Genomic DNA, 20,391 nt, shown 5'->3' on the forward strand with positions numbered 1-20,391 from the left:
ATTAGCCAAACTTTCATGTTCTTTGTACAGAACGGGGCTCACAGAGCCTCTGGTTCCCACCAGCTGCCCAAAATAAATCTCACATGCCCCAGACCACGCTCAGCACAGGAGTGGTGGCGTGGAAAGGATGGAAGAGCCGTTGTGATGGCCAAGGAGCATGGAAATGTCACTTCTTGAGACACAACTTATTTTCTAATGCAAAAGACCAAAAGTACAGGAATCTCCGTCAGAAGGACTGACCACAGGTTACATGCTCTGCTCACAGCCTGGGGATGAGTGTTTAAATGGATGACTGTAATCAATGTGAGTGCAAATGATAATATTTAACCCTCAGACCACTTTGTTTTCCAGGCAGACAGTTCAACATGAACTCATGTTTTGCAGTTTGCACCACTGGGAGTTATAGGTGAAAAATCTCCATTGCAATTCTCAGTTTATCAAATATAAAACCTACAGAGCTGCTGGTAATGTGTAAGCCTTTCCAAAACCAGATTTTATTTAAATTTTAATTAAAATAATGAAAAAAAAATTAAGGCATCAATTTGGATGTGACAGAGTGGTGTAGGGAAAGCTGAAACCTGCATGTTGCTGCATCTCTTGGCAGCACAGCTCTTCTGAAATACAGCTGATCTTTGGATACACACTGAACCAGGGACAAAGAGCCATATTTAGTGGAAAACCCTGTCTTGGAGTTAAATTCATGTTTGGCATTTCTGTGCATGGAAAGCCAGTGGCAGATGGAATTGTCACATTTGTGACTTTAAGTCACTTCACAGTTCAGAACTGGGAGTGCCTCTCTTCTGCCAGGTGTTGCCTGGGATCTTAAATGTTCAGCTCCCAGTGGTGAAATCTGCTCTGGGTCCAGGGCTTTTGTGGAAAGGGAGATGGTAAAGCACCATGAGAAAGGCTAGTCAGGAGGGGTGGCCATCAGGTTAGCTCAGAGGGGATCAAGTTGTCCTGCCTGCAGTACTCACACACTTTGGGATGTCTGACTGCGTGCTAAGGCTTTTCCATGATGTTCACAGCTGGATTTGCTTGGATGGGTCAATGCAGGAAAAAATTTCCAGCTGAAATGTGCCTGTTTCTGTAATGAAGGGCCTTCTGTAACAGAGCAGACACAACAGAATGATGAGCTGTGAGTCTGTAACTGGGACACCCCAAGGCAGGGCCACTGGTCCTGCTCCAGCAGAAAGGTGTTCCCAGGCCAGCTGACACATCCCAACAGAACTTTCCCAAGGTTATGTGGTCTCCTGCCATGATTCCTGCCATCTTCTCAGAGCCCAAATTAGCAGGCACTGCTGATGGATGATGGCAGCAGTGAGGTTTTACCCAGCAGCAGAAACCACAAAAAGGAGCTGAGGTTTGCTCTTTCCATGTTTCCAGCCTCTGGGAAGAGCCCACCTGCAGCTCCCTCCCTCTCCTCTCCATTTGCAGGTCGCTGCTTCCAAAGACCCAGTGGCCAATGGAACCCACGGCAGCCATGCTGAGTTTGGTTGTGGTTCTGGTGGGAACGTGGACCTTGGGGAGTAAGTGTGATTTCGGGGAGGGGAACCCAAGGGGAGATCCTGGGTAGGTGATGTCCCTCGGGGGAATTTCCTCTGACCCACAGGACATCATGTCACAGCACCCTGTTCTTGTGGAAGTGTCTCTGCCCACAGCAGGGTGAATGGGACCAGGGGGTGTTTAGGATCCCTTCCAACACAAATTCCAAGATTCTATGATGCAGTTTGTGACGAGATAACAAAAAATTGGAGCAAAGTGCAGGTGGAGAGACTGCCCTATGGCAGCTGAGTACAAAGCTTGTTAGCTGGAGCTGGAAGTCTTTGCTAGTATTAGCAAAATAAAAAGTAATAAAAATTAACATGAAGGAAATAAGACTGATGCAGAAGCGCCAAGTACTTCCTTGACTCACATGGACATTGCAGGAGTCAGAAGTAAAGAGAGGTTTCTGATCCAGTGAGAGAGAAGGAGAAAAGGAATGTCTTTTGGGGTTAGACTGGTGGCAGACACAAATTGATCTGGGGACATCAGGATCACAAGCATGAGTTTCTAATTTTAGCTATTGTCCCTCAAAAGGAGTTCAAAACTTGTCTGCAACCTGCATAATTGGGAAGTTTCAGAAAGAATCTGGGAAAAAAGAAATCACAATACAAATACAATTCTCTAGCGGTGATGCTTGTTTCATGCTTTTTTCTTGCTGCTCATGAAGTGGGTCTTGTCTCTTCCAGGAGCCCAGGAGAGCATCTCCTGGGAGGTGCAGCGCTATGACGGCTGGTACAACAACCTGCTGCACCACAGCCACGGCTCCGTGGGTGAGTGCCGGGGATGGGAAGGGTGGGATGGGGCAAGATGAGCTGCCCCTCGGGCAACTGGCTCGCTTTGTGGCTGGGACAGAAACCTTTCTGTTCTGAGACTGAACCAGGCAGGTCAGCAGACAATGCCACCTTCCACGGCCCTCGACGGTCCCTAGATGCACCTGAGAGCCCTGTTAGAGCAGCATGAGGGGCCAGACAGCCCATGTCTGAACACTGCCACATTTTGCTGCTGCCCAGGCACCATCTGCAGGTCATGCTGGTGTTGGGTCAGTCCCAGAGCAAAGCTGTGCCTTTGTGAGATATCTCAGAATAGACTCAGCTCTTTTCAGCAGTTGTTTCTGTGACGGTCAGGGATCCCAGGGCTGCAAAAAACCATCTTTAGCCAAAATCAACACGCAGTTCAACAAGGATTCAACACAAGGCAGAAGAGTTCCTGGTCCAGGCATGCTGAAACTTTTGATTTTCTGCCCTACAGAGAGGTGATACCATGTACTTGGAGAGGCATTTGGGGTTTCCCTGTGCCACTGGCGAACTGCTTCCTCATGCCTACAGCAGTCCATGGGCTCAACTCTAGATGTCACTGGGACAGGCACCAGGACAGATCAGGAAGGATCTCATTTAAAACATTGAGGATTCTGAATCCTCATTTCTGGCAGGTTGGTCACTGCTCTGGTGACACACTGGCACAAGATGCAGTGGCAGTTGCACAGCTTGGAGTCCAAAGGGCTCTCCCACACGACATGTGTGTCACCAGCCCTTTAGTAACACCAAAGCCTGACAGGAAAAACCAGCCCTGACAGACCAGGTCTTCCTCTTCTAGAGCAGACAGATCAGACTTTAACTTTTGGAAACCAACATATGGAAACTAAGCCACAAACTACAGCAGGAATTCAAGATTTCCCCCAGTTCTGGGGAGCTTCAGTAAATGGAGCCCACCACACTGGTGACAAGGCTTTCAAAATCAGTGAGAAATGACCTCCTGCCTCTGGGCTTTTCAGTTTTGGGACCAGCAGTGCGTGCAAAATCAGAGTGTTTCTCTCTCATCTTCACACTTGTCTCGCTGCCTCTCTGGCTGTTCCCTCTCCTATTCCCTATGGTGCTGGAAAACACCACACTTTCTGTGCTCAACACAAGACAGCTCAACATCACTCCCGTTACCCACTGGAGCACCATCCCAGACCCCTAGGAGGCAGCAGGGATGCACACGGACAAGAGAAGGACAACTGGAAGAGAGGAGGATCCCTCCTGGCTTTAAGAGTACTGATTCCAGTCTTGCAAGCAGTTTTGGGCAATGTCACCAGAACTTGCATGTTCTTGGCCACTCTGAGAACCCATGCTATGCTCTCGCTGTCTTCTGGGACCTGAACACACATCCACGGATCCTGCTACGGCTGTGTCTCCCACCGGGTAGCACAGAACCCATGTGAACCGAAATTCCATGTTTTTTGGTTCTGCAGGAGCCAGGCTGCTGCGTCTCCTGCCGGCCAACTACGCAGACGGCGTGTACCAGGCGCTGCAGGAACCCCACGTGCCCAACGCCCGCCGGCTGAGCAACGCGGTGGCACGGGGCCCCTCGGGGCTGCCCTCCCGCAGGAACACAACCGTGCTGGCTGTCTTCTTTGGTAAGACCTGGGGCCCTACGCCGACTGCAAAAATGGTGGTTTGGGGGGAAAAATGTTGGTTTCTCACACAGCCAAGGCCGTGCATTGGAGTGCTCCTCACTCAGCCCTCCACAGCAGACCCACATGTGGATGTCAGACCCACCAAACCTTGGGTACGACTTTACCACAGCACTGTCTGGCTAGGAGAGTCCGTGTGGGTTTTTGGTGACCTTTGCCAGCTGACCCAAGTGCTGATATTTGTCAGTTGGGAACTTCCTCATTTCTTTTAGCGGTGGAGTTGCCCCACGGCGAAAACACCGGACAGATGCGATAAGAGCTGTGCTGGGCTAAACTGCTGCAAGCTGGAGCAGCTTTTTCAGTCTCCCAGGAGCTCAGTGGAGTCTTAGGTCTCCAGGCCTGGAGATGTCTCTGGGAAATCACAGAATTGCAGAATGATTGGGTTGGAAGGGATCTTGATGGTCATCTTGCTCCACTAGGCCAGGTTTCTTCCAGCCCTGTTCAACCTGGCCTGGGTCACCCTTGCTGCACATGGTGGTCCCCTCGGCCTACCCACAGCTGCCCTCCCTGGTGTCCTGCTCCAGGTGCTGGCAGCAGTCCTGGCAGCTGCTGACCACGCTTTGGTGTCTGTCAGGTTTCCATGTGCTCTTGGACATCCTGGAGACAGAGAAACCCGGCTGCCCTGCTGAGTTCCTCAACATCCACATCCCCTCTGGAGACCCCGTGTTTGACCCTGCTGGCACTGGAGATGTGGTCCTGCCCTTCCAGCGCGTCCGCTGGGCAGCAGAGACGGGACAGAGCCCCAACAACCCCCGGGAGCAGGTAGCTGTGGTTCCCTCTGCTCTTTGCCTTTTGTCCAAATTCTTCTTCACCCACCATCAGGGTCAGTAGCAGCCAAGATAATTTGCAAAAATCAAATGAGAGCAGTACTGTGTCCCTAAAAAGACACATCTCTCAAGCGTTTGAACCAACTAAATGAACCCAAAGTCAGCCTCCAGGTTTCACATTGAGCAATGCTAGCAATTGCCCAGGGTCAAAGCATTTCCTGAATGAAGAAAAGGTAATTAGGTCAGTTAATAATTGCACGTTGTTTTAAGCACCAAGTCCTATCTTTAATAATGTACCACAAAGCTGAGCTGGCACTGCCACCAAGTTGTGGTGCTTCCCTGAATTTCGGTCATTTTGGAAAATAAATCTAGGTTTTCCCCCAGTTTCTCTGGATTTTGCCGTTCTGCTTGTGTTCCCCAGATTTCTTTCATGCTGGAGATCTTCCCAGCCAAAATCACCAAAGTGAAATACCCCCCTGAACCTTCCACATGACAAACCCTGAAGGGACCAGTTCAGCAAGTCATGTTTTTATCAACATTTAAAAGCTTAAAAAACTGGAAACTTTAGCACGTTCTCAGAATAAAAAGTACGTTTCCGTGCAAACAATTGGCAGGGGAGATACTCAACATGCTTCCAGGACAGTGGGACTTCCTGCTGTGAGATCAGAGGGGACAGCTCTGGTGTTCCCAGTTTCCCCAAAGATGGGTTTATGTAGTCCCTATGTAGGCTGCCTTCCAGCCTACATAGGGACTCACAGATGTCTGCTTCTGGGCATAGTACAAATAATTGGGGAAAAAACAAGCCCAAATCTACTTTTGAAAAGCTTGTACCTGATCTTTTCCTCTACTTGGCCCTAATTCCTTAAGTTTGCACAGAGATTGTCTGTGTGTTTATTTGCTTCCTGAGAGCTCTTGCTAAATAAAATAGGATTAAACAGACTGCTTTGCAAGAGCAAAAGAAGCAGACTGAGGCGCAGACTGAGGCTTCCCAGACCTCTTTTTACACCTTTCCAGTGAAACCCTGGCACCTGTTAATGCTTCTTCCCTGTGCCTGCCCTAGACCAACGAGATGACAGGCTGGCTGGATGGCAGCTCCATCTACGGCCCCTCACACTCCTGGAGCGATGCCCTGAGGAGCTTCCTGGGGGGACAGCTGGCATCAGGGCCCAACAGGAGCCTCCCGAGGCAGACGGACGGGAGGGTTCCCATGTGGAAGGCGCTGGATCCGTCCACGGGACAGGGCGGTCCCCGAGGGATCTACGGTAATGGTGGCATTCCAACAGTTTTTCATCCCTGATTGGGAGCAGGAGGTCCCTGGAGCTGAGCCCAGAGTGGAGCCCAGGAAAGGGGAAAGGGCAGAAGATGCAGGGAGGCAGGATATATGGATCAGGAGGGCTGTGGGAGAGCAGGCAGTTTCCCAAGAGGGTGGAAGATTTGAGCCCCGGCAAGCACACACCAGAAACTCCAGAGGCCACATGTCCAGGTGGCAATGTCAGAGACCAGCTCTGAAGCCAGGTGAACTCCTCTGGGAAAAAGGGCTGCTGCTGACACAAACCCACTCAGCTTGCTTTGAGTTCTTCACCTGCCCAACATTTGGTCCTTGCTGGGGGCCTGGTGCTGCTTCTCACTTGCCCAGGTTGCTGGTCTGGCTGGGGAGGAAGGAAGGGCAAGGGGACAAGAGGACCCTGGGCTGCATCCACAGGGCTGGGTGTGCTCCTCCAGCCATGGGCAAAGCTGGAGCCAGTGGTGACATCCCCCACTGATGGTCATGGTGGCTCTTGCAGACCTGGGGAGTGCCTGGGGGAACGAGAACCCCTTCCTGCAGGCTGAGAGCATCGCCTGGTTTCGCTACCACAACCATGTGGCCACAGCCCTGGCCCAGAAGCATCCTGCCTGGTCCGATGAGGATCTTTTCCAGCACGCTCGCAAGAGGGTCATCGCCACTTTCCAGGTGAGGGACAGAACCCCCCAGCTCTGCTGGGACCCCCAAGACCTTGCATGGTTCTGGCCCTGACCCAGCTTCCCTGTTCCCTAGAGCATTGTTCTGTACGAGTGGCTGCCGACCCTGCTGGGCACACGGGTCCCGGAGTACCGAGGTGAGGGGTAGGCAGGCAATGGAGTGTTGGAAGCAGGGGGAAGGGGATTGGGGGAGCTGTTGGGTGGGGAGGAAGAGGGAGCTTGGCCCCTTTTCCCTCCAGCCTGGCTACTGCCCCACAGGTTACCAGCAGCACCTGGACCCCAGCCTCTCTCCTGAATTTGTGGCAGCTGCAGGGCAATTCCTGGCCACCATGGTGCCTCCAGGAGTTTACAAGAGGTAGGAGCAGCCTGGTGGGACCATGAGACTGCAGTGCCTGTGTGAGGGGAGGGGATGCCCAAGCTGGGTTGGTGACTGGGAATGGTCTTTGCTGGGATGGTCTCTGTCCCTTCCCCATGTGCTGCCCTCAGCTGAGACGGGCAAGCCCTGGCAGCTCCAGGCAGGCCTGGCTCAGGGCTGTGGGCTCAATCGTTCTCTGCTGTTCCAGAGACACCAGGTGCCGGTTCCAGAACGTGTCTGTCTCCGGTGCCTCGTTCCCAGCAGTGCGGCTCTGCAACAGCTACTGGAGCAGAGAGGTACACGGGAGGGAGCACAGGGGTCCTGAGGACGTGGCAGGCTGGCCAGGGGGCTCCATCCCTCGCTCTGTGTTATAGGGCACTCCACAGGGGTCTGTAAGGGAAATTGGGTGCAGAGCATGACAGCCAGACAAGGGGTGAGAGATCCTCCCCATCCAGCATCCCCAGCCTTCTGCTGTGTCAGGCTCAGACCTCAAGGCTGACCTGATGTGGAGAAAATGAGCCTGGAAGAGGTCCCTGATTCCCCTACACCATGAGTCTACACCCCTGGGGGCACCAGTTCAGGGTTGCGGTGCTACTTTCTGTCCTCCCTTGTGCAAGAGGAATCACTTGCTCTTTCCATGCCTCTCAGAGCCCTGGGGTGCAGCAGGCAGAAGATGTGGACAACCTCCTGCTGGGGATGAGCTCACAGATAGCAGAGCGGGAGGACAACATCATGGTGGAAGATCTCCAAGGTCTGTACTGCAGCTGTGCCTGAGGCTGTGCTGGGGGCAGGGTGGGGAGGCAGCTCCCATTGCCTCCTTCATCAGCACCCAACCACACACTTCAGCCTCTTTAATGGAGGTGCAGAGAGCTGTAGGACACATGAAGCATGTGCACCCACAGATTACTGGTACGGGCCCCTGAAGTACTCCCGCACTGACTACGTGGCCAGCTGGGTTCAGCGTGGGCGAGACTTTGGCCTGCCAACCTATAACCAAGTCCGGCAGCGTTTTGGGTTGAAACCTCTCCAAAACTGGTCAAACCTTGCCCCACACCTGGAGCCACAGGTAAAAGGGAACTGGTCTGGGCAAGGAATGTATGTGGGCCAAAGGGTGATGGGATGATCCAGGCAGGAACTGAATTCTGCAGCTTCATAGGAAGAGAGAGATCAGTCCTGCCCTGGCTGATTTTTCATGCCTGCAGGGGGGTAACTGTGTAATTTCATGGCACGAATAAACCATCCTGCCCCAGTGCTACACTCCTGTGCCACCAGGCACTCTGCTCCTCCTAGAGTTGAGATGCTCTGGAAGTGATGCTCAGTTGATCAACTTCAAGCCATGAGCTCGAGGCTGTGGGAGGCTTAGCATGCTCCCAGCCCACAGCTGTGTGTGATGCCTGGGAAATGCACATGCCTTGCACCTCCTAAGGCTTGCCAACACTTTCTGATGCCCTGGCAGAATTCCCTGTGCTCACAGATGTGCGGTGGGGGTTTCTCACCAGGTCCTGCAGAAGGTCGCTGCCCTGTATGGCAACAACATGGCTGGGCTGGAGCTGCTCCCTGGAGGCATGCTGGAGGCTAATGGCTCCCTCTTCTCTACCATCATCCTGGAACAGTTTCTGCGCCTGCGTGATGGCGACAGGTTTTGGTTTGAAAACACCAAGAATGGGTAATTGCCTTGTCCCTGTCTGAGAGCTGCTCTGCAAACCCCAGTGACACATGGAAACTGGAGGAAAAAGCATCCTTCAGCTTCCTCAGTTCCCTCCTGCTGCTGGTCAGTGACACCTGGGGCAACCACTCGTCTCCACGTCCTTTTCCTCAGGCTGTTCACAGAGGAGGAAATAAGGGAGATCCGTAACACCACCTTTCACAGCGTCCTGACTTCTGTCACCTATGCCAAATCCACAGACCTCCAGCCCCACGTGTTCATCTGGACAGAGGGTGAGTGCACCCTGAAATGGGAGGGCACAGGGAGGGAGTGGCTCCTGCCAGGAAGCCAGAGCCATCCCAGTGACACACCTGGTGAGTAAATGGCACAGGGAACACATCAGGTTTGGAGTTTCTCAAACCTCACACCTGCTATGACCCTAAACCAGCAAAATGGGCACAAAATGCAAGGGTTGCTTGTGAGCAAGATGTTGATGCATGATGCAGATGTTGAAAGAGGGCTGTAGTTCAGGCAGGCATGATCCCAAGGGAAAAATGCATATTACTGTTTGGCAAAATGCCTTTTCCTCTTGGAATCTTGCCACATCTTCCCATTTACTGTAAGCATTACATTTGGGCAATGTTCCAGACCTTGCAAGGTGTTTTTATTCCCTTGGTGTGCGTTCCTTGTAGTTACACCAGGAGGACTTCCTGGATTTGCAGCATCCAGACGAGCGGAGGCTCTGAGCCCCAGATTGCTGTGGCCCAGGGTGCCTCTTGGTCAGGCCATCCCAACAGGAGAGGTGATGGTGCTGAACCTCCAGAGCACTTGAGTCCAGTTCTGTGCTTGGTTTGCTGTGGCAGGCAAAAGTTGAACCCAAACCCAAAGGCTGTCCCCAAGATCTGGAGTTTAAATCAAGCACCCCAGTTCTGCACTGCTGGGTCACTCAGACATGAACCCCACCAACATCTTAATGCAGAGGCTCCTGGGGGTGATCCAGGTGAGCTGGGTACAAGGTCAATGACACTCACAGCCTGCTTTCCCCTTGCAGGGGACCCATGCCCCCAGCCCCAGCAGCTGACAGCTCAACACCTGGCCAACTGCACGCCCATGATGGTGCTGGACTACTTTGCAGGCAGCGGCGCAGGCTTCGGGATCATCATCGTTGTCCTCTGCTGTCTGCCCCTGGGTTTGTCATTCTGTTTCCTCCTCCTGTCACTCTCCTCCTCTTCCACCTCTCCCCCAGAGAAAGGGGCTGAGTGCCCATGGACAAAGCACCTCCCAGCAGGAGCTGCTGTGTCCCGGTCTCTGCTGAAGTGCTTGAGCTGGCAGGGTCCTTGGGCACCAGGAAGGAGCCAAGAGGGGAAAGGAGCTCTGTGATCTCTCATCTCCCTTCTCCCGTGTGTCCCCAGTGACTCTGTTTGTTGCCTGGGTTGTTGCCGCTTTCCGCCAGAGAGATTTCAAGAAGCTGCAGAGGAAGCAGGGCACCAGCGTGCGCAGGGAGGTGTCCGGCGAGGCCATACACGGTGAGGGGGCACTGTCAACCCTGCCATGGCATCTGGTGGTGCTGCTGCAGCCAGGGCACACACTGAGGCAGGGCTGCGCCTGGGGCTTATACCCGGATGGGATGTAAGGAGGAACTGTTTCCCCAGGAGCATAGTCAAGCAGTGGAACAGGGAGCCCAGAGAGCTTGGTAGCCCATCCTATCCAAGACCTGACCAGATACAGCATTGAGCAGCCTGACCTGTGGCTGGTCCCACTTTGGGCAGGAGGTTGGGCAAGATACCCTTCCAACCTGAGTCCCTTCCAACCGGAGTCATCCCATGCCCCTCTAATCCTCCCCAGACCACACCTTGCCTGAAGGAAACCTGTGTAGAGCAATTGCACCAGCAGCTCCCGGACAGGGACAGTATCTCCTCGCTCTGCACACTGGAAAAATCCTGCCTCCCTGCTCCATAGCCTGTACTCCTCCTGTGTCCTTGTGCTTGAGCTCTGCAGCTGGGAGATCATCATTATTCCTTTAAGAAGAGACCTTCCTGGTCACTAAATCACTCCCAAACTGCCTCTCAGTGAAGGTTTGAGATGAGTAGGAGGTTCTGAGATGAGTAGGAACCTTTCCAGCTGAGTTCTGTGCTCTCTCCCACCAGCCATGGAGTGGCACGGGCCCAAGACAGAAAACTGTCCCATCTACATTCAGCTCCAAGCTGACAAAGTGCTTAAAGTGCTGGATAGCAGAGGGTCTGTGCTCCGGAGCATCAACCTGAAAGCCCAGCAAAGAGTGGAGGTGATCCTCTCCAACAACAAGGGGAACAAAGCTCTGCTCCTGAAGAGCCCCAAGGAGTACGACCTGGTAAGTACCATGGTGCCTGGCCTATGACACCTTCCCCTGGACCCTCCACAGTCCTCTGCACCACTCAGCTGGGGACACTGGCAGCACTGTAAGGCCTTGAAGGGAGGTTGTGACCTCCTAAGAACCACCAGGTCCAGCAAATACTGTGGAGCTGAGCCTCTGGTGATCACAGCCAGTCTGTGGGTCCTTTGCAGGTGCTGCTCTTCAATGAGGAGGCCGAGAGGAGCATCTTTGTTGGGAAGCTAGGAGACTACTTAAAGGAGAGCAGATTTGACTTGCATCTGTCTGAGATGAAGGAGCAGAACCTGATGAAACGGGCAGTCACCCAGGAGCAGAGAAAACAAATTCTAGAGACTTTCTTCAGGCACCTGTTTGCTCAGGTGTGTAGAGGTGTAGCAAGCCCTGATGCGTGAGGGAAGGTATTTCTGTATTGATTAAACAATGAACACTGGGGCTGGTGCTTTCGGGAAGAGCTGGCAAGTCACACACAAGGAAGCTGCCAATACTTCCAGGAAATACATTTTCCTTTGCAGAAGACAAAGGGAGATCTCCTGCAGCGATACCAGTGTCTAAAGTGGCAAAGACACTATTGGGTGATGTAACAGGTCTCCAGAGTGGTCAGTCACGTGGAGTGTGAAAAGTCAGTCACATTGTGTAGGAGGGACACGGAACTTTCTCCATGGTATCTGCCATGAGTTTTGTGCCAGGGAGCCACCAGTCTTTGTGCAATAGGTCAGAAAGGAAGCACCAGCCTTCTGGTGTCTCACAGCTCTGCCATCACTCACAGCATTTCTTTTTGTGGGACACAACCTGCAGGTGCTGGAAATCGACAGATCCGATGCCGGGGAGCTCAGCTTCGAATCTTCACAGAAGGCAAAGGAGTCTCTTACCTGTGAGCTGAGCAGGGCTGAGTTTGCTGAAGCCCTGGGGCTCAAAGAGCACTCCATGTTCGTGGAGTCCATGTTCTCCCTGGCTGACAAAGATGGCAATGGCTACATCTCACTTCGGGAATTCCTGGACATCTTGGTGGTCTTCATGAAAGGTGGGAGCTGGAGCTGGTTAATGCCTCCATCTGCTGCCCTTGGACCCGTTTCTAGGCTCTGTCAGAGTGGAGGACAAGATTCACCCAGCAGGTCAACCTGTAGACACTGCTACAGATTAAAATTTCCTTCACTCAGGACAGCTTCAGCTTGGGGCATGACAACGAAATTGTGTTTTCTGGAAGATGGTTCACAAGGGGAGCTGTCATCCACCACCACAGACAGGCCAGCCCTTTCTCCTGAAGGGACTGTGCATCCTGTACCTGGGAGGTCATAGCAACTGTGTCTGATAGCTGATTCTCCCTAAATGACCAGAACGGTAGATTCATAGGTGGAGGTGTTGAATGCCAGATTCAATCACAACAACTCCAAGAAAAATCATTGCTCTGCAAAAGCGTGCTTTGAAAAATAATGCGCGAGAAAGAATGTGTGTCTGCCCAATATTTCACCTTGCACTTGAGAAAGTCAGTGAGGCTACACTGCTGCAGGGTCCAGACTCTCAAAAACAACATATGAAATAACCTTTGTTGATGAAGATAGGACCTTGCTCTTACTTTGCCTCTTCCTCTCCCCACCAGGGTCCCCAGAGGAGAAATCCAAGGTGATGTTCAGGATGTATGACATTGATGAGAATGGGTTCCTCTCCAAGGAGGAGTTTCTGAGGATGCTCAGGTATTCTCCCTCCTCTCTCCTACCGTTTTCACAATGTTTATAGACATGTCTTCAGAAGCAGCTCCCAGTTTCTGCGCTTCTGTGCACCATGGACTCCACACTTGCAACCAAGAGCCCATTTTTCCCATGAAACTGGTCTGGGACTCTGCTGTGTGTTATTTGAGGGACTCAGCTGGTGTTCCCATCTCACCTCCTTGCTCCAGGTCCTTCATTGAGATCTCCAACAACTGCCTGTCAAGAGAACAGGCAGAGCAGGTGACCGAGTCCATGTTCCGGGCCTCGGGGTTTCAGGACAGGGATGAGCTGACATGGGAGAATTTCCATTACATGCTGCGGGACCATGACAGCGAGCTTCGGCTCACCCAGCTCTGCGTCAAAGGTCAGTGGGCACAAGCACTGGGACACCCCAGGTCTTGCAAGGCTGGAGGCAGTGGTCACCACCCACTATGGAACTCTCAAATCCTGGCCCATCAGCCTCCCCACATCAACTGCAGTCATGGGGCATCAGCTGTTGCTTCATGTGTGACATGTTTGGGTCAGTTCAGAGCTTTTCCCTGCCCAGAGGAGATTCCTAAACTTTGTCTAGCACCTTCTGAATGGCTGTTTGTCCTTTTATCTCCTCAAAGGTATCCCTGAGGTCTCCAAGCAAAATCTGCACAACTGTGTCTCCTTCATAAAAAAGAGCGAGCCAAAAGGGTAAGCTCCCTTCTTTAGTGTCACTGTCGCCATTCCATCTCTTGCTGCTCTGGGTCACATCTATCCTCCACCCCAAGCTTTCCAACAAATGTTCCCACCAGATGTTGGAGCTCCCAGTGCTGGGGAAGGGGTGGGAAGTGCATGCTGCAGTGGGGCTGCTGTCCTCCTCCCCAGGCACAGCCAGAAGGGAGGAATTGTCTCCTGCAGAGCCCTGTTGCATCCTCTGTGTGGAATGGGAGTCCTGCACTGCTCTTCAGATGGAGGGGTTATCTTGGAGTGAATCCAGACCATGTGCAATTGGAGTTAATGCAGGCAGGCTTGCAAAAAAGAGCTGGACATGTTCCCAGCTAAGCCTGAGATGGGAAGTGGAGAAAAGGGGGAAAATTTCAGCAAGCACTTCTAGCAAATAGAACTCTGGGCTAGACATAGCTCTATTTCCACAGAACCATCTCAGAGGAGAAGAAGGACCCAAATCTGGATACTGTGAGTCACTACATGGAGCGAAAAGGCCAAGAACTGAGGAAGAGACCAGGAAGAAAGTGAGTCTCCTCACCTGCTGTGCCTCTGGGGCTTGAGCTTATCCTGTTTGCTGTTTCTTGCATCTCCATGTCAGACTGGGTAGCCCTCTAGTCAAATGTCACTGCTCCAAGGAGGCACTCATTGGCCAAGGAGCTACAGAAAGAATCCCATCTTGGCAGGACAGTGCCATAGCTGGGTCTGGGTGATGTGCCAAAAAAACCCCCACAAACTCCAAACAAATGAAGTGGCCAACTCCAGAGGTTGGCATAGTGTCTCTTAGAGAGGGGTCTTGTCTGACAGTTCCTGCCTGTGCTCCTCCACTTCTTGGGCTGCTGCTGGCTCACCTGGGCTGCCTACAAGGGCTGCAGTAGAGAATTTGGTCCTTCCTGCTATGGCAGCAGCATTTCTTCAAGGAAGCAGTTCAGCTACTGTTATTGATGGCCATAATATCTTGGTTTGCCTTAATTGCACCAATTAAGGAAGTTCCCCTTTTGCAGATAATTTTTTGATGGTTGAATATTACTATGAAACTTACAGTTCTCATCTACAGTTTCATTTGTGAGTCACTGCCTCCACGTTTGCTACCAGCTTTTGAAGGCATTGTAGAGCAGGCTGATCTGAGATCACCCTCAGATGGTGTGCTCTGCAGGTGACCCCTGTCACTGATGTGCAGGAGTACTTTGAAAGGAAACCCAACCTGGGTCCTGAGCCATTCCTTGCCAGGGAAACCTCACAGTGACACCGGCACTCCTGTATTTGCCAGGGTGAACCAGTACCAGCTGCATCTGTACACAGAAGCGCAACGGAAGAAGTACGAGAGGAGCAGAGTCCAGCAGAAGATCCAGGAGTTCAAGCGCTTCGTTGAGAATTACCGGCGCCACATTGTCTGTGTCATCCTCTTCTCTGCCATCACCGCCGGCGTCTTTGCCGAGAGAGCCTACTGTGAGTGCCCACCCTGCGCTGCTGCGGGGCCGAGGGCTTCGTGCCTCAATGCTGGTGGACGCCTGGGGCATGATAGGGACTTGCCCGGCACAAGTTTGGGCAACAGCGTCAGTCCTCCCCTGGGCTGAGTCCCCAAAGGTTGGAATGGATCTCTGGAAGGGTCTGGTCCAATGCCCTGCTCAGAGAAAACCCTTTTCCAAAGCTGAATGAGGGTGCTGAAGGCCTTGTCTAGAGAAGATGTAAAGAGTTCCAAGGCTGGTGATTCCATCACCTTGCTGGGCCTGGGCTGGTTTTTGACCATCCTCCCTGAGGAGAATTTCAAGAATTCAAACCTGAGTTTTCTACTGTGAAACTCGTTCTCTTGCCTCACATCCTTCCACTGTGCATCCCTGAGAAAGACTTACCCCGTGAGCCCATGAGATGGCTGCAGACAGTCAGCTTCCCTGACCCATCTCCTCCAGCCTGAACAAGCCCGTTTCCCTCATCCTTTCCCTTACATAGACATACGTACATATGGAGGACATCATAGCTCTATGATGTCCTCCAGCTCTCACCCATCCTGGTGGTCTCCACTGGACTCGTTCCAGTTTATGGACTCCTCTTATATTGGATTCCCCATCTGAGGCCACAGTCCCAAGTGCAGGTTCCCAGATGGACATTCTCCTCCCTGGATCTCCAAGGACACCCTGTCATCCAGCAGTTCTGGGTCATTGTGCCCCTTTCCCCCCACAAACCCATCCCTGGTGTCCTGTTTTTGGTGGAGCCACACAGGTGGCTGTCCCCTTGCTGCAAGGAAGGGTGATGGCCCTCAGCGCTGGGCGCACACGACACCCCCTTCGCTCTCTCTCCCCAGACTACGCCTTCGCATCCCCCAGCACTGGAATTGCACAGACCACCTTCGTGGGGATCATCATCTCCCGGGGATCAGCTGCCTCCATCTCCTTCATGTACTCCTACATCCTGCTCACCATGTGCCGCAACCTCATCACCGTCCTGCGGGAGACCTTCCTCAATCACTACATTCCCTTTGATGCCGCCGTCGACTTCCACCGCTGGATTGCCATGGCAGCCCTGATTTTCTCAGGTAGGTGGGCTGCTGGGGGATTGCCACCCACCAGCAGAGGACCAGCCCATCACGCCATGGCAGGACCAGGCAGAAGCTTAAAGACCTTGCAGAGACATAGATGCCCTCCACTACAGAAAAGGAGGGATCTCCGGGTCCCTGGGGACATCAGCAGAGTCTGACACATCTCCATCCACATCAAGTGATGCTTCTTTCTCCGTGTTTTTGTCTCTTACAGTGCTCCACACTGCAGGTCATGTAGTGAACGTCTACATCTTCTCAGTCACACCTCTCAGTGTGCTGTCCTGCCTCTTCTCCACTGTCTTTACAAATGATGGGTAGGTGGAATTTGGAGCAGAGTCCAGACAAGGGTGTCCTGGGCATGGACAGAAATGAAAATGGAAACCATTAGTTCATTCTGGTCACCCCATGGTGCAATCTCTTGTCCTTCTCCAGGTCACAGCTCCCACAGAAGTATTACTGGTGGTTCTTCCAGACTGTTCCAGGTGAGAACACCTAGCAGACAGACCGGCACACCTGTGTCCAGGAGGGGCAGCCCTCTGCCCAGTCCAGAGCCTCTGTGGGGCTGCTTTGTTCTCCCCCACAGGGTCTCTCAACTCTTCCTCTCACAGGCATGACAGGAGTGCTGCTGCTCGTGGTCCTTGCTGTGATGTACGTGTTTGCCACACGCCACTTCCGGCGCGTCAGCTTTCAGGGCTTTTGGATCACTCACCACCTCTACGTGCTGCTCTACATCCTGGTAATGGATTTGGGCTGGAAGGGAGGGATGGTGCCAATGCACTGCAAGCCTGTAGGTGAAGGCAGTGCAGCTGATGAGATGGAATAGCTTGGGGTAGTCCCAAGGGAGATGGTAGCCCCAGTCCTGGCTCCCCATGGCTGTTGAGCTGCCACCAAATCATCCCTGGGGCGATGACTCGGCTTGCTAATGGGTTCTGCTCCCTGCCCAGGTCATCATCCATGGCAGCTACGCACTGATCCAGCAGCCCCGTTTCTACATCTACTTCATCATCCCAGCCCTCATCTACAGTGCAGACAAGCTGTACAGCCTAAGCAGGAAGAAGGTGGAGATCAGTGTGGTGAAAGCCGAGCTCCTGCCCTCAGGTACCACAGCATACCCGGCCACACAGCACCAGCCCAGCCCAGACTCCCTGCAAGAGCATCGGGGGCTGCAGCGATGCAGGAGCATCAGCTCCTCAACATCTCCAACTTAATGGAGCTCCCTCCCATCTCCCCACAGGTGTCACCCACCTGCAGTTCCAGCGGCCACAGGACTTTGACTACAAGTCTGGGCAGTGGGTGCGCATCGCCTGCGTGGGCCTGGGCACCACGGAGTACCACCCCTTCACGCTGACCTCAGCCCCGCACGACGACACGCTGAGCCTGCACATCCGCGCCGTCGGGCCCTGGACCACCCGCCTGCGGGAACTCTACTCTCCCAAGAACCTGGCCCTCCTCGGCACACTGCCCAAGGTGAGCCCTGGATGGGGCTCACAGGATGTCACCCATGGGGCAGGATGTCACCCATGGGGACATCTGAGCCCGAGAGCACCTTGGCAAAGGGTTGTGCCTGAGGCACTTCTCCAGCCCTGGGGGCTTCCAAGACCTGGGTGAACAGGGACTTCTTCTAACAGCTGACTCCCTTCCAGCTCTACCTGGACGGGCCCTTTGGGGAGGGCCACCAGGAGTGGAACAAATTTGAGGTGTCGGTGTTGGTGGGAGGAGGCATCGGGGTGACACCCTTCGCATCCATTCTCAAGGACCTGGTCTTCAAGTCATCCATAAACTCCAAGCTGCTGTGTAAGAAGGTAAGAGTGTCTGAAAGACAAGCCCCTCTGAGAGGTGTGACTCGATGATCTCAGAGATCTTTTTCAACCTAATTGATTCCGTGATTCTGAGATGTCTCCTGCTGATGCCGGCCTCTTTGGGGGTAAAATCCTCTGTGGAGTCCATAGACATTCATAAGGATGCTGGCACCACTCTGGGCCTCATTCCAATGTGCCACAGATCTACTTCATCTGGGTGACGCGCACGCAGCGGCAGTTTGAGTGGCTGACGGACATCATCCGGGAGGTGGAAGAATCAGACAAGAACGGCTTGGTCTCTGTGCACATCTACATCACACAGCTGGCTGAGAAGTTCGATCTGCGCACCACCATGCTGGTGAGCCTGAACATCCAAAGGGGAGGATGCCAGGCCATGCCATGGCAGGCTCTGCAGGGCCATGCTGGGCGGTGCTGGGCCATCTGACGTGCACCAATCTCTTTCAGTACATCTGTGAGCGGCACTTCCAGAAGGTGCTGAACAAGAGCCTGTTCACGGGGCTGCGCTCCATCACCCACTTTGGGCGCCCTCCCTTCGTACCCTTTTTCAGCTCGCTGCAGGAGGTGCACCCTGAGGTCAGTGTCTGGCTGGGGACAGGAGGAGGTGCACCCACTGGCCATTGTGGAGGACTGGTCCCAGCCTGTCCCAAAGGTCCTGGAGACCTCAGTGGCATCTGCACCAAGAACAGAGTGGAAGGGGAATGAACCCTGTTTTCCCTCTGGAGCCAAGGCTGAGCTGAAGGAGTCAGCAATGCCCCATACCAGCCAAACACCCCCTGCTACTGCAGGACCCCAGCTGCAACCACTGACCTCAGCCGGGGGGTTCCCATCCTTCCTCCATGGCCCTGGCAGCTCCATGGGAATGTGACAACCTCCCCAAAAGCCTCTGGAGCCTGAGACAGACTGCTCAGCCAGCACCCATTCCCAAAGCTGTCAGAGAGCAAGGGGGGCTGCACTGTGGGGACAACTGGTGCTGCAGTCTGACCCCTTTGGCTCCCTCCTTCCACAGGTGCAAAAGATCGGGGTGTTCAGCTGTGGCCCACCTGGGATGACAAAGAGTGTGGAGCAGGCTTGCCGGCAGATGAACAAGAAGGACCAGACCTACTTTGCACATCACTATGAGAATTTCTGACCCTACCCCACACTGTTCCACCTTCTGCTGCAGCTGCATTTTTTCACCCTAGCACCTAGCAGCAATAATTCCAGCGGCCAGGGTCCCAGGCTCCCACCCTGCACGCTCCCCAGGTGAAAGCCATCCACAGCCGAGTGCAGGGATACTGAGACCCACACAGCAGACACTGGTGTGCTAGCAAAGCCTTACCATCCTAGCACTGCCCTACATGGCCCCAGTGTGAAGCCCTGAGCCCTGCTACCATCCACACATCCCTGCAGCCCCACAGCCAGGGTCATGCTGGTGTGTCCCAATCCAGAGAACCTACTGTTTGAGTTAAACCCAGCTCTGCCCCCTTAATCGCACAAGACAGAGCTTCTGCTCTGCTGGGGGACTCAGGGAATGTCTCTGACCAGCTTTGGGGAGCAGCTTGGTGCCTGCACAACCTGAATTCACAGCACTTTGTTCCAAGACCCACGTGGTGAACAGATGGGGTGAGGAGCCAGAAAGCTCCCTGCTATCCCTCTTTTTGAAACAGCTCTCCTCACATACTCTTCAGTGCCTGCTTGTTAACTCTCCGAGCCTTCCCTGGGTTTGCATAAGGCCTTAGCTGTGTTTGCATTGGCTTCTTCCAGCAGTGTCAGTCCTTCGATCAGGAATCAGTTTTACCTGTTTAAGTAATGCCTGGCTTTGCATCACTGCTGCTTTTGCAGGCTGTGGTTGAGTTCAAATAAAGCTGATTGAAGTCTTAAAACACTTTCTTGCCTCCTATAGTTGGGTCTTGGTCACCTGGGGATTGTAACACTTGTGGCATAGAGCTAGCCTTGCTCTTGTCACAGAGCATTAACTCCAGCCCACTGGAAAATGGGCCAAGTTGGAGAGAGTTTCCCCTGCACTGGTGACATACATGGAGTTGGGGGCAGGGGATTACAGGCACAGTCCCACTGTTAATGTCCACCAGCCCTGCTGCCCTCAGCAATGCCCCCACAGTGTCAGTGCCCCCAGCAAGATTTGCTGAAGGAGCAGATCAGACAAGGAGCCCAGCCAGGCTGAGCTGTGGGAATAACTCCAGCCCTTGGGATGCTAAACAACCCCCTAAGACTACAGAGAGCGAGTTTCCATTTCCCAGTAAAAACAATCTTGCAATGGCCACTGGTCTTCCAGCCATGCCAATGGGGATCCCCACAGGACAGGAGTCAGGATGGCCAGTGAATCCCCAGCCAGGCCAACAGGGTTCTTCCCAGCATGGGAATGTGCTGAGCACATATTTTGACCACTTCTTCCGGTTACAGAAAGTTCCCCTGGGTTATGTCTCATCCTGTAAAATTCAGCATGGTCTTGTGGCTTTCCATCTCTGCCAGGATTAACTTGGCCACATCTGGAATAAACATGAGGTTTCATTTGCAAGTGGTTGGGTTGTTTGAGGTTTCACAGTCC

The 20,391-nt window shown here is 53.3% G+C and overlaps 1 protein-coding gene across 1 annotated transcript; it reads left to right on the forward strand.

Annotated features, from left to right (window-relative positions):
* The first annotated feature begins 1,308 nt into the window (after nt 1-1,308).
* Nucleotides 1,309-20,357, forward strand: LOC119705180 (dual oxidase 2-like). The gene is given in 34 exon segments (XM_038147282.1): nt 1,309-1,338; nt 1,340-1,526; nt 2,229-2,312; nt 3,773-3,937; nt 4,569-4,756; nt 5,822-6,023; nt 6,546-6,712; nt 6,797-6,857; nt 6,979-7,075; nt 7,284-7,371; nt 7,724-7,826; nt 7,978-8,141; nt 8,575-8,741; nt 8,895-9,013; nt 9,772-9,909; nt 10,133-10,246; nt 10,868-11,070; nt 11,265-11,450; nt 11,887-12,112; nt 12,689-12,782; nt 12,986-13,161; nt 13,409-13,478; nt 13,922-14,017; nt 14,761-14,939; nt 15,793-16,023; nt 16,241-16,340; nt 16,459-16,508; nt 16,635-16,762; nt 16,971-17,124; nt 17,261-17,493; nt 17,670-17,828; nt 18,028-18,183; nt 18,291-18,419; nt 18,853-20,357. Coding segments are annotated over 34 exon segments (4,767 nt in total). The 3' UTR covers nt 18,976-20,357.
* Nucleotides 20,358-20,391: the final 34 nt, after the last annotated feature.

Source organism: Motacilla alba, chromosome 10 (assembly GCF_015832195.1).
Source record: "Motacilla alba alba isolate MOTALB_02 chromosome 10, Motacilla_alba_V1.0_pri, whole genome shotgun sequence".
Classification (NCBI taxonomy): domain Eukaryota; kingdom Metazoa; phylum Chordata; class Aves; order Passeriformes; family Motacillidae; genus Motacilla; species Motacilla alba.